Source organism: Xyrauchen texanus, chromosome 47 (genome assembly GCF_025860055.1).
Source record: "Xyrauchen texanus isolate HMW12.3.18 chromosome 47, RBS_HiC_50CHRs, whole genome shotgun sequence".
In the NCBI taxonomy this organism is placed as follows: domain Eukaryota; kingdom Metazoa; phylum Chordata; class Actinopteri; order Cypriniformes; family Catostomidae; genus Xyrauchen; species Xyrauchen texanus.
Window position 1 is genome coordinate 2,356,940 of NC_068322.1, and position 14,421 is coordinate 2,371,360.

General features: G+C 42.2%; 1 protein-coding gene across 2 annotated transcripts; it reads right to left on the bottom strand.

Annotated features, from left to right (window-relative positions):
- Positions 1-452: 452 nt before the first annotated feature.
- Positions 453-13,347, bottom strand: LOC127639156 (pleckstrin homology-like domain family A member 1). Of its 2 annotated transcripts, none has more exons than XM_052121031.1 (2): positions 12,774-13,347; positions 453-522 (listed from the first exon to the last, which is right to left on the bottom strand). In XM_052121031.1, the coding sequence occupies exon 1, from the start codon at positions 13,275-13,277 to the stop codon at positions 12,789-12,791; it is 489 nt and encodes a 162-aa protein (XP_051976991.1). In that variant the 5' UTR covers positions 13,278-13,347; the 3' UTR covers positions 453-522; positions 12,774-12,788. The 2 variants fall into 2 exon arrangements, with proteins under 2 accessions (XP_051976991.1, XP_051976992.1); XM_052121032.1 differs by lacking the exon at positions 453-522 and adding an exon at positions 10,305-11,700.
- Between the last annotated feature and the right edge of the window lie 1,074 nt (positions 13,348-14,421).

The following is a 14,421-nucleotide window of genomic DNA, read 5'->3' on the forward strand; positions in this document are numbered from 1 at the left end:
CACATATGCTTTCGATGCATTGAACCTGGAATATTCCTTTTAGTGGAGTTCTCTTTTAAAGCTGATGTCATTTCTGCGACACCAAATGTGCAAAATTAAACGTTGTTTTCTGAGTACGCCCCCGTCTGCCACTGGTCAAACACAGAGATAGTCCCGCCCCAAACTCACGCCATTGGTTGAGTAATATTGTTGGGGCGCGCCTGAGCGGGTTGCTCTAAACAAACAGAGGCATTTTGCCATCAAAAGACAGATACTTACAGTTTTTGAGGAAATGTACCTATGAATGGCTTATTATAGTTGCATATAAATCTTTGGATAGGAGAAAGTATTTTACATATCAGGTTTAAGCCTCAACTTTGCTTCCTATGTTTCCCCTACATTTCTTGGAAACAAATGAAGACAGTTGGTAACATACAGTAAGATGACAGAGCTATATAATTCATATAGAAAGCATCGCTGTATGAAAGCGCTCCATCAAACCCGGGCCGGCCTCTCGCTCTTTGTTTCCATAGAAACGCCAGTCTGTGAAAAGATGGAGGGAAAAAAAATTAGTTGATGGACTCACCATATTATTAGTGGAACAAATAATGTCACAGTGACAAATGCAAACATGTCTATATTTCTATAACCATTCATTCTACTGTATGCCTTCATACTTCTTGGCCATTGCTAATAGGCTATTTTACTCAAAAGTTGTGCATGCTATGTATTTTGATGTACTTTAGAGTAATATGTTGTTTGATAAAGCAAATTGATTTTTGACGGTAACTTACAAACCTTTACAGACAGACCCTACCGTGAGCGCTGAGGAAGCTAATTAATGGTATATACTTCTGTTGAAGCCATACGTGTGCGTTTAATAGCGGATCTCCTGGTGAAGAACTACACTACCCATAATCCTGAGGGGGAAAATCAACCAATCAGAGAATCACAGTAAACAAAGCGCTGCAAAAGAGCTCGGTCGGTCTCCTTACACTTTCAAACTACTTTTCTTTGTGCATATATCAGAGCATTTTGCCTTAAAATTAAAATATTGTTTCTAAATATCCCTATGGAAGAATAAGAGGAAAAATACGTTTGCAAATGAGTCACTTACGACGTTCCATTTCCGCTTCATATGTAGACAATAGACAGTTAGGCAGCTTACTAGGTTTTGAAACTGAGCAACTAAAGAGAACGAGTGAGAAAACTAGGTGAAAGGTAGTCAAGCGGTTTATTGCCGGTGGTGACGGGACGGGCTCTGCTAAAGTCTGGCGCCGGAGCTTGTGCCGAGAAGAGCCACAAATCTCCTCTCGGCTCCGCATGTCTCGCAGCAGGTGCTGAACAATGTGTGTGTATGAACTTTACTGGCATATAGCTGTTATAAACACACAATCTCTCTCAAGACAGGGTGATATTTAGAGGTCTTCCTGTAGCTCAGTAGATCTCTGTCCAGATAACAGATGTTCAGTGTCACGAGTTTGTTGGCTCTCTGAGATAGCCAGACGTTTGACTAGAGCGCTGTGTGAATGATTTAATTGTCCTTGTGTGTGTGTGTGTGTGTGTGTGTTATTAAGCTATACTTAGGGGACCAAACTGTCCTGGAAGATCATCAGACGAGTAATGCATTGATAAGACAATTCAGAAAGTGGCTTTAGAAGTCAATATATTGTTTATTTCCATTGGCAAACCATTTTGCTACTGAATTCGTCAATCTGTCTGAGATAGACTTATTGTAAGGGCTTTTCTGAGGATGCACACACATGTCAGATGACATTGGTTGCATCATGTCATACACCGTGTTAGGTTAAAAGTAGTTGAAACAATTCTCGAGATCCCTGCGTTAGGAATTGCACTCCATTCGCTGTGATTGAATGCATCTTATCTTGCGCTGTTGCTTAAAGCAAGCCTGAGTGTTGTTTGTTCTCTGTACAGCTGGAGTTGCACTTACTGCCCCCTGCTGAAAGTCAATATAGTCTTTCAGCTCTTTCAGAATAAAAGAAAACAAGCTTGATTAGCACCTGTTTTCAGCTGGGGAAATGCTGGATGGAAACATCAAGATGCAAATATACTATGCAACGGAGCAGACGCGCATTCCTGGGCGGATCGAAGACAGTCTTCCGGCCCCTGTTGGACAGAACGTCCCACCACGCTCTCGGGAAACAGAAGGGGTCTCCCATGCCCCTGGCAGCGTTTCTCCCCCTCTGGGCGATCGGACGGGAGCCCCTACCCGCTCGCGGTCAGCGGTCGTCACAACCTCGCCGCGTTTAGCGGCTGGCAGTAGCCCGGACCACTCCAGATGGTCGGCTAGGAGCCCCTTCTCCCTTCGCGGTCGGCTCCTCCGTCCCCCCGCAGATGGCCACGGCAGCTCCATTGGGGTGGATGGTAGTGGCAAGGACTCCACTACGGCGCATCCCCCCTCCTTCCCGGGTTTCGGCACCAGTGTAAATATGGTTAAAGGAAAAGGAGGAGGTAAGAACCGGCTTGACAAAATAAATAATAGTTTAATATAAAACTCAACCAAAAAGACACACAAACAGGTGTCGGACAGCTGTCCGTAAATGTCTCTCTGTGTCGCACTGCCGTCTTCAGTCGGCTCTTATCCCTCTCGAGGGGTAATTAGCCTGATTAGGGGGCCAGGCGTGAGGAATAACGAACTGGCCCCGCCATCCGCCCTGCCACATACACTTTCCAAAATGTGCATACATAAAACATCCGCTCATCTGAGGTGCACGAAATGTTTTATTTGGCGAGACAACATGTGAATAAACTACGATGGGAACACATTTAATCAAATATAGTATAATCCTATAGAACTTATATAGATGTGCATATATAGACTCCTCAGCGAGCCATGTGAATACATAATTCGCTCAGAAAACATCAACATCGCCGCATAGCATCTCACTTGTTGCTCTGGCTTACGCTATAATATAGTCAAACCAACATATGTGTGTGTGTGGAACTGATGTTTTTTTAGAGGGCTCTTGGTTAAGCCTAATGACCTCCTCTGCTCTATCTCCATCTCCCAGCATGCACCAGGACGCCACCCTCACCCCCGTCTAATCCACTTCCACCTCTTTGATCTCTGATTGGCAGCATGTGCTGCGGTTTCTCAAAATGTTTTCAGCTGGCAGACAACAGCCAAGACATCACTGCCAACTTACTGTACAGTGTGACTTTTTCTACTGTAAACTTGAACAGAATACTAACATGCTGCATACTGCACAGTATTATGGGTGTTTTTTCAACTTCGGCAGCTATTTCATAGCTAACAGCTTATGCATCCTTATTACACACAATTAAATAATATTTTCAGGCTTTCGGTTAATTTGGCGAAACTGGAAATGATACCAAATAAAATATTGATTTTCGTGTTTTATTTTCATAGTTTATTGTTGAAAGTCTGGGTCTGGGACGAGACTAAAGCAGTAAAATGGAGACATAAAAGGCATTTGAAAATGGCCTAAAATAAATGAAGGCCTGGGTTAATGTGAGAAAAGAAATGGTAAATGTTCTGCACTTATATAGCACTTTTTTTTAACCTTTGAGGTTACCAAAGCGCTTTACACTGCGTCCCAATCACCCATTCACACACACACGCATCAATGGCGGCAGAGCTGCTATTCAAGGTGCTAGCCTGCCATTGGGAGCAACTTGGGGTTCAGTGTCTTGCCCAAGGACACTTCGGCATGTGGAGTCACGTGGGCTAGGAATCGAACCGTCAACCCTGCGATTAGCCGCCACATTATGCAGAACGGACCACAAAACAGCGCCGCAAAATGCACAGCAACTTTTGGCTCAAATTAGTATATAAATGTATATATTTTATATTTTAATTAAATGTCATTTAGTATTATTTCATTTGAAATATATTTAAATATAAATTATAATATTATACATTACATATTATATATTAATATATATATATATATGTATATTAAATATTATAAAAAGTATTAGATTTGTACATTAAAATTTAATATTTATTGCTGAAATATATTTTTATTAAAATCAAATATTTAAATATTTATAAATATCTAATATTTTAATATATTTATAATACATAATGTAAAACATATATAGCATTATATATTACAAATAAAGGTAATTATGCATAAATTATAATATTGTTTTATTTGAATATATATAACAATTAAATATATGTATTCAAATATATAATATTTTATTATATTAATATATAACCATATAAAAACATTTCTATATGTTAGTGTGTATATTACACTGTATTCATAAACAAATATATTTATGAATCGGAGATATATTACACTATTTATTTGTCTAATTTATTTTAGAAAAATATTATTATATGTTATTTGCATATATAATCAAGTTATTACATTAATTATGAATATTATTAATATTGTATGTTCTAATTAAATATATATAATAATTATATAATTTTTACTATAGTATTATATATGTGTGTGTAAAAATAAAAAATAAAACAATAAATACAAATATCAAAACCTCTAATAGAGCCGTATTTCTATATTTCCTCAAGAGATAAGTCTGCTGAACTGAGTGCCTCCACACTGGTGTAAATGATCAGCATGATGCGTCTCATTCAGGCCACTTGCACACACCGTCACCAGCGCTTGATTTGGGTCTGTAATCTGACTTCCTGTCTGTGGTTTGAGGAGCCGCAGCAGCTGTGCTAATGAAGACTGGTGTGACTGAATCCAGCGTGGCTGGAACAGGTGCAGACTGGGACAGAGAGAGAGAAAGGGCCGTCTGTTCTCTCAGGATCATTCACCCATTACAGACTCAAAAACTGGTATCATGACAGTCAAGGTTTAGGACACGGACGATTTAAAGAAATAGTTCACCCAAAAAATGAAAATAGTGTTATTTACTCACCCTCATGTTGTTCCAAACGTGTATGACTGACTTTGATCCATGGAACACGAACACATTAGCGAATGACGACTTGATTTGATACAAACTATGTTACCGTGGAGACATTCTTGTAAGAGGTAAATGTTTTCCCAAACAGATGAGGTTTGTAAGGTTAATGCTCCATCAAACGGACTTGCCTTCCTAAAAGCTTAAAAGGAAAGTTCACCCAAAAAACGAAAATTCTCTCAGATGTGTGACTTTCTTTTTTTAAATTTTCTAGAGGAATATTTCAGCTCTGTAGGTCCATACAATACAAGTGAATGGTGATCAGACCTTTGTAGCTCCAAAAATGACATAAAAGAAAACGAAATCTCCACTTTCACATGTGAAAGTGAAAGTGGAGATTGAGAGTAAAAAAGTACTTAAATATTGATCTGTTTCTCGCCCACACCCATCATAATCTCTTCTGAAGACATGGATTAAACCACTGTAGCTTGTAAATGTGATTGGTTGTGTAATGATAACATTGTGTGAGGAACAGAGTGTTTATGAACTGATAATCTGCCGTTTTACCCGTGATTTGTGTGAAAGTGAATAAATAGTCATTGTTGTTTTAGCGCCTCTAGTGTTCATTTTACCAGGACACTGTTGTGATGCATAAAAAAAAACATGCCAGGTAAAAATAATTGAGCAAAAATGTACATATAATATAGTAATGTGATTTTATGCGACCAGGTTGTACATTTTGGGCTGTTCCTTGACTTCAAAAGGCTTGGAATATAGCATACTAGTCATATGGACTACTTTTAAGTTTTTTTTGTAACTCGACAGCCCCCAGTTAACTTTCAATATATGGAAAAGACATAAATAAAATACAAAAGAAAGTACATATGCATTGGAACAAGTATATAATGAAACATTTTAGGATAAGCTAAGCTATAACTAGTCGGCCACTGAAGATAGAATATTTGTGTCTGTTTCAAATAAGCAGTTCATGATAAGTAGTTGCATAAAGTTTTCAGGGCCCATTTGATGTTTGTTTTATTGCCTGTAAAACCCAAAACACAGTGACTGTGTCTCATCTGACTGGCAGATGATTTCCAACAAGCACAGGAAGAGAACATACCCGACGTGTCTTGGTCCACTCTTTCATCGCTCATAACAAATATCCTTTCACGACCCTCTTTGGCCAATCTCTAACTAGCAGCTAATGTAATTTGGTTAATGTAATAATCATCAGCAGACACTCACGAGGGTTGTCGTAAATAGCAGTTTGGCCAGAAAAAGTATCTGGAGCTAAAACCTAATTATTGCCCTGTTTCAAACCCTAATAAGACACCTAGCTAGACAGCGTGTGAAGGGATCGTAGCATTGCAACAAGCACAGAGAAAAATATCATCCAAGATGATGAACAAGAGAAATGGAAATTATAAACACGCTTGTAAACAATCTTATTCAATACAGAAAAGTATTGTTATGTATGTGCGCGCGCGTGTGTGTGTGTGTGTGTGTGTGTGTGTGTGTGTGTGTGTGTCAATGTGTTTTATGGTTATTAAAGTATTGCAAAGATAGCACAACATGAGCTGCTGCCAGTGTAGGGCGTTATGATGTTGCCTTAGAAGGTAACACCCTACTGTGTGTAGGTGTAACGGGAGCCAGCTGGTAGATAGCTGTAGAGGCTGTAGCCTTTAGCCTCCTTGTTAGAGCACCTGCCTCCCATGCCGGAGACGTCGGTTCTAGTCCCGTACGGAGCGGGTAGAACCGGAGCGTCACATAGGCAGCAGACAACAAGGCAGCTCACTAGATTTTGGCACAGAGCTTTTAGTAATAGCTGAAACTCTAAAAAGTGGACAAAGTCTAAAAAGGAAGTCAATTAAATCCTTGTTCTTTGGGTCGTTTTGGATGTTTCGGTGTTGAAGCTGCTCTGTTATGGGTCGTTTTCAGAGAGTCTCTCCATCGTACACCTTCTGCTCTGATAATAAGCTTCAGTTTAATTGTAAATGACCGCCATGATGATTAAACGATTGCACAGCAATTAGAAAATTACATTGATTTTGTAGCAATGCTGAAGCTCTGGCAAAGTAATGAACCAGTGATTTCTACAAATGGGACCAGGACATTTTCTTGACCGGTTTTGTGGAAATTAACCTCTTACTATTTCTAAAATATAGATTTATAGATGCGTAACTGTAAAGGGGGTTAAGATGGGAAAGGAGGAGGCGAGAACCGGCTTGGCAATATAGATAATAGTTTAATAATAAAACTGAACCAAAAACACACAAACATAAACACACAGAGCAGCTGCCCGTCATTCTAACTCTCTCTCGAACTGTCGTCACCTGCCACCTTTATACCTCATGTGCCCCCATCAGGCTGATTGGGGAACGGGCGTGCGTTGTTCCAGCCCGGCCCCGCCCTCCTCCACTCTACACTCCTCCTGCATTGCCTCAGACCGGGGAGCCACCATCTCCTCCTCGAAATGGGAGGAGACAGGAGGGCAAAAACAGAGAGAGAGAGAGAGAGAGAGGAAAAAAGACTCTCTCACCGGTTCTCTGATATGCTGTCGCGTGGTCCCTGATCACTCCTCCACCCTCTCAGGCAGACGGCAGCCGCTCCTCCCCGGGTGGACCGGAGTCAGACTGACCCCCAACAGACTGAACACCCCACCACGTTCTCGGTGACCAGTGGGGACACTCCTTCGCCCCTAGCAGTGGCCCTACCGCTCCAGGCAGTCGCTTCCCTCCTCCCCCCGTGGACGGAGGTCTTCTCGACCCCTTCGCTTTCTGGTGGACGGCAGGGCACTCCTCCGCCCCTGGCAGCGGCTCCTTCGCTCCAGGCGTCAGGGAGTCAGGTAGTCCAGTCCCCACTCGCCTCGCGGACGGCGGCTGTTCTCCGCATTCCAGGCGGTCGGGTTACTCCGTCCCCCTGAATATGGCATCGGCACTCCCCTGGGTGGACGGCAGTGTCGAGGACTCCGCGACGAGCATCCCTCCTCCTTTCCGGGTTTCGACACCAGTGTAAAGCGGGTTAATGGAAAGGAGGAGGCGAGAACCGGCTTGGCAAAATAAATAATAGTTTAATAATAAACTGAACCAAAAACACACAAACATAAACACACAGAGCAGCTGCCCATCATTCTCGCTCTCTCTCGAACTGTCGTCATAGGCCGCCTTTATCCCTCACGTGCGCACCCCTCAACAAAGCAATAATACCGCTAGCAATACCACAAAGGCTGTGACTCCCTTACTGCAGTAGTGTGACAAACGGATGTGGTTAGTAAACATCAGCAGCCCTGGCAGAGAACTTCATGACACAGAGAAAAATCGGTGTGCATGGCCATAAAAATAGATAATTGGGTGTGTAACTGTGTGTGTGTGTGTGTGTGTGTGTGTGTGTGTGTGTGTGTGCAGTGAGCACAGAATGAGTCAGTCTGTCATTTATACACACTCTTCCATAATGCAACGCAAGGCCTTTGAAAGAATCTCAGCCATGAAAAGTGTGGCAGTCGCATACACAGCAACATATCACACAGTCACATCTGTCAGTCACCCTACCAGGTCCTGACGGCACACATGCTCGCTGATCACAAATACATTTTCAGTTTCAACATCATCGTTTTCGGTGGAGGAAAACGCATTTTTAGTGTGGATGAGAGATCTAAACGTTGTGGAATTAATGCATTATTAAATAAAAATGTACTGTTCATGGCCTTCCTATCAATGTCATCTAACCTTCATGAAGTATCAACGTGCCATTTTGGAACCTGAACGCAAATGAGATTTCACAGCTTCGGCGAAGGGGAAGATTTCCAGTTAGTAACGACTTCAATTTCGGTCTATTCGTCACACAAAGTTACCGTATGGCTTCAGAACACTTGGGATATAGTACATCATTCGTAAGGACTACTTTTGTGGGGTGTTTTTGCCCTTTTTGGCGTTTAACAGCCGTAGTCGCTATTAATGGTTGTTGTTCGGAAAAGAGCTGCAGAGCTGCATTAAGATTCTTATTAATGTCTGTTTGTGTTTCAGAGACAATTAACAGCATATGGGTTTTCCATGTCATGATTTTTCATTTTTGGGTTAACCATTCATACTGTATAAAATGAAGTATTGAAGTAGTCCTCATCTATAAAGGTCACGTGTATTAAGTCACACACACACACACACACACACACACACACACACACACACACACACACACACACACACACTTCTCCATGGTGGTCTTGCATCGGTTGCTCATTCTGATTTAGTGTCTGGGTTTTAATCAAGTTAGCCGGCTTCTGTGGGTACGTTCAGACCAATAGATGCATGTCCAGCACGTCGTCTCAGTGAAAGCTCAGACGGTGAAATATTATTCTAGGATACAACTTCTTATAGCACAGGAAGATGTGTGAGCACTTCACAGAGCAAACAGCAAGAGACTCTGAAGAGTTCTCAACTAGCTACATGAATAATAACACGTCCGGTTAAATGTCACATCAACCCCTTGAGTACTATCGAATGTACAACAGGAATGCAGACTTTAAATGCATTAAGATCAAAACATACTCTCAAGTACACGATCGCAGGGGCTTCTAGCTATGCAAGCTCAATTTCATGCTTTGCGTGCCAAAATGTGACCACAATGCAGGACACAACACAAGTATGTGTTGCATTCTCAATGTCGCCACAAGCGTCACTACTTCGAGATTACTGTGAACCGTCCGCTTCAATTACAAGTCGATTACTGTCATCGCGGAACAACAGTCTGAAGACAATATTTCTGTGCAAGCATTTAAAGCAACTTAACCAAATAAAAAATTTGGTTTAATGGCACGCATATTTGAAGGCAACTATATCACCCCTGTGAGTAATGAAGTTTGTTACCGCCACAGTAGTGCATGAACGCACATTAAGCATGTTCGACCGGCATGCGGGTTGGCAATGCACCGTCCAATCACTCGCAATTTGCATACAAGTATTTACGTGAAGAGTCATCCGTGAGGAGCTCAGTCATCCGTGAGGAGCTCTGAGTAGAGCCGCTGCTCCTTTGCGTCGAAAGGAGTCAGTTGAGGTGGTTTGGGCATCTGGTAAGGATGCCCCCTGGCTACCTCCCTAGGGAGGTGTTTCAGAGACGTCCAGCTGGGAGGAGGCCTCGGGGAAGACCCAGGACTAGGTGGAGAGATTACATCTCCACACTGGCCTGGGAACGCCTCGGGGTCCCCCAGTCAGAGCTGGTTAATGTGGCTCAGGATAGGGAAGTTTGGGGCCCCCTGCTGGAGCAGCTGCCCCCGCAACCCGACTTCGGATAAGCGGTTGAAGATGGATGGATCGATGGATGGGATGGTATTTACGTGACGTACATTTCTGGCATGTGTAGTGTTTCTGGCCTAACAGTGTGCAGCATGGTTTTTTCTTCATGCAGTACAAATTCTCTCAAAATCACTGAACCAAGCGAAGACAATGAGGCAGTTTTCTCTTGAACTGGAATGTATATTTCAAAAGGTATGAAAGGGGCATTTACATCAGCTTAGGGAACAATACCTTTCCATCAAAAACCATCTTCAACATCTGCAACACTTCACACACCAGCTCAGTCGTTCATAGATCTCCATAGCGGCTGAATATCTCTACAGATCATTGGGGCATTTCTGACAAATGAACAATATTCGTGTTGGTACTTTCAAGTTCATACATTGCATCCAACAAAGAACGGCGTTTGTAATAATATCTATCAAAATCCGTAATCAGTGTAATGCCATATTTATTTAGACATGAATAAAAAGAGACTGTGTTTGTACTGATGTAAACCTTGCCACTGATCGTTAAATTAACAAATAAGTGAAAGTCATTTTCGTCTTGTATGCAGGGCCGTTTCTAGACATAAGTGAACTAGGCGGTCGCCTGTGGGGGTCCAGATGAGGCGGTTGCTGTGCACCACCACCGTGTCTGAGCACTCCCCCGACAATTGCGATCGCGTCTAGGGTACCAAGGTCAGAAACGGCCCTGATCATATGCATCTTTTCATTCACATCACATGACTACGCTGACTAATGTCCATAGCCTTTCATAATTCAAATATGCAGGCGTTTGTAACCTTAAACCAGTATTATTTCTAAATGATAATTTCATGCCCACATGGCACAGATGCGCCAAATAGATTTTACAATGATGAAATTCATTCTTTGGTTTGAACAAAAGAAATGTAGTATAGTCAATGAAATATTTCCACTATACCTTCAAGACCAGTGGTATAAAATATGTCTATTTTTCCTCCCCAATCTGGAATACCCAATTCCCAATGCGCTCCAAATCCTCATGGTGGCGTAGTGGCTCGCCTCAATCCGGGTGTCGGAGGATGAATCTCAGTTGCCTCCGCGTCTGAGACCATCAACCCACACATCTTATCACGTGGCTTGATTGAGCGCGTTACCGTGGAGACGTAGGGTGCTCGGAGGCTTCACGCTATAAAATGTCTTTCTTAAAAACAACAAAACTAATGCTGACTTTGTGGCAGATTCATAACTTTAAAAAAATGACATAAAATGCTACATTGTAACTATTATAGCATGAGCACTTTCAGAGACACAACCCCAACATTCAGATATGAAAATGACCTTATTAAAAACAAAATGCACGAATAAATATAATCAAATAGAAGATTGCATGGTGACAGATCTCCTATATATATAAAAAGATGGACTCCTGAAGAGTGTCTCCATGGATACGTGGCGGATTGGGGCAGCGCTGGGGGTCCAAGGATTTGAGAAGAGTCCGCAAAGATCATCCGGTGAATGTCCATTTTACCTCTGTTTAACACAATACTCGACAATGACACACATCTTTCAGGGGTCCCGCTGAGGTGGTCTCTTTATGATCCCTGCACACACACACACACACACACACACACACACACACACACACACACACACACACACACACACACACACACGCACACAAGTATCCGATCTGGGTCCCATCAGCATTTCAGGTCTCCCTGAAGATATTGATTGCATGTCCAGGGCCACAAAACTGACAAATGCAACAGCACTGAATTGGAAAATGATGGTGGCACTTCTGTTACAGCCAGAAACATGATGCCGCACAGAAGGCAGATCACATCGCCAAGCCATAAACGTATAGGGAAGACCGGGGCTAGTTGTCATACCTTTAAGTCCAGTGAATATTTCTCAGGGTTGAGCGATTTTCAATGAAGATTTTTGGGTACAAAAAAAGTGATTTAACATTTCCATCATAGTCAGAAAAAAAAATGATACCGTTCGTACTAAACACACTGCCCGTGGGACAAGCCCGTGTTTTTACTGATTTGAGAATACCTTTTTGAAGCATTAAATATACTTTCTTATTGAGCATTTTGGCATGTTTTTTTTTTAGTAAAAACTTCAAAATAGTTATATTGAGAAGCAAAATGACAAAGACAAAATGAAATGACATTTAAGGAAAAACTATATGCCATTGGCCAAGAAAACTAAAAAACAAAGAGAAAAGCAATATCATGAAACAGCAAAAATTGCAGGATAACATTTGTTGCAACATGGTGAAACTAAATTACTGTATTGTACAAAAAGCGGACATAAATACAAAATAAAAACAATCTACTTGTCCTGAGAACCCAGTTCAACGTTTCTCTTAATTAGACCTACTGTCTCTGTGACAACTTGCCCCACTCCCTCCATAATCTTTGAGGAGATATTCCTTGCTTGCATGGTGGTAATTCAGCAATTAAGTCTTTAAATGCATAATCGCATGCATCTGTGTGCGCAACAAAGCGCTCCAGGCGCGTAAAGGCGAGATAACGCGCACAAGGTGACACGAAATATCCACAATCTGATCGTGCATCAAAGCTCTGCTCTGGTGTAATGCATCCAGCACCTTTTCACGCAAGGGATATCCCCTTTAGACATGCTGCAAACCCCCTCCGGTCAGGCTTACCGACTCTCCGGTGTCCTATTGCGCGTTTCGGATCATCTTTTGCGCGGACACCACGAGCAGCTGCTGCTTCTGGCGGCTGGATTTGACGGCCAAGATGGCTTGTCGGTTCTTGTACTGGACCATCTGCAAAGTGATCTCCGCGTTCCAGCCCTCATCCTGCGGGCACCTGAAGTCAATCTCTCGGCCCTCCGACATCACCACCGTGAAGTACACGTACTTGCCCTTTCTCTCTACGCAGTCCACGGTCTTTATGTTGGCGAAGTGGAGCTCTTTCACCTTGCAGCCCGTGTCGCTCTGGTGATGATGGTGGTCGTCGTGGTGTTGCTTGGGCGGGTGAAGCATCAGCCCGTCCTCGGTGAGCACGCAGCGCTTCTTCTTCCACAGCTGCAGCAGCCCGTCGCTGCGCTTCTCCAGCACGCCCTCCTTCAGCACCTTCACGCCGCCGGAGTCCAGCATGGCCACGAATGACGCCGAAACTACGCGAGGGTGATGGGGTTCGCGCATTCAATGTGTCTGTGGGTTTAGAGAGGTGGGTTGAGGGTGGATGGATGCGTTTGTCCCGAGCGGTCGCTGGAAGGACTGTGTGCGCGTGTGGAGCGGGACTCATCGCGCAGGCGGGGTTTTTCTTGCACGAGTGGACCGCCCACTGCACGACTGAAGCACGCGCGCTGAACTCAGCAACATCAGCTGCGCGCGCACGACCTCAAGAGCTGCCTACCTAGACAGCATTTTTAAGCATTATATGTTATAAAAGTAATTACATTTGTAACGTAATAGAAGAGTGAATATTTACAAATTAAATAAAGCTGATTTTTATTACAAAAATGTGTTAAACATGATAATGATCATTATAACGTTGTGAACATATGTGCAATATGACAATATTATAATGCAATATTTCGCAATGCGAATAAACCTTTTCAGAGTAGCGCCACTGTAAAGTTTTGGCGGGAACTTCCTTTTCTATATTTAAAAAAAGGCACTTACAATGGAGGTTAATGGGGCGGGTTTAACAGCAGAAAAGTGAAGCTTATAACTTTATAAACACTTGTTTTACTTTTAATTGTACTGTTAACCCCAGTACACTTGTGTAGACATTGTATTTTGACTTACAATTAAAACACTCAACACATTTAAATGACTTTAAAACGACTGAACACTGTTCACAAGTCTAATATATATATATATATATATATATATATATATATATATATATATATATATATATATATATATATATATATATATATATATATAGCAATATCACAAGAGCTGATATGGTCTTACATCAGCACTGCTTAGACTCGGCCGCGGCCTTGTGCGATTCGTAACACAGCAGTGCTGATATAGGGCCATATCGCACTCTTGCTCGTGTGATATTGCTTATATCCAACAGTTCAATGTACATTTAAAAAAAAAATAGGAAAAAACTAGTATGGTCATAAAAACACATTTGTGCATGAAACTACTTTATTACAGATCAGAATCTGCAGTTGCTGGTTCAAAACAAATGATGCGTCCAAACCTCCTAATAACCCCTATTATCACGGCTGTGTGCGGTTTCAAACAAGTTATTGGATAAACAAGGACGGATGTGCGTGAGAGAGGAGAGAGAGATGGAGCGTGTGCAATCACCTGTAGCCACTCC

Coding starts and splice junctions, on each gene's coding strand:
- LOC127639156 (XM_052121031.1), bottom strand. CDS start 13,277: ATGCGCGAACCCCATCACCCTCGCGTAGTTTCGGCGTCATTCGTGGCC.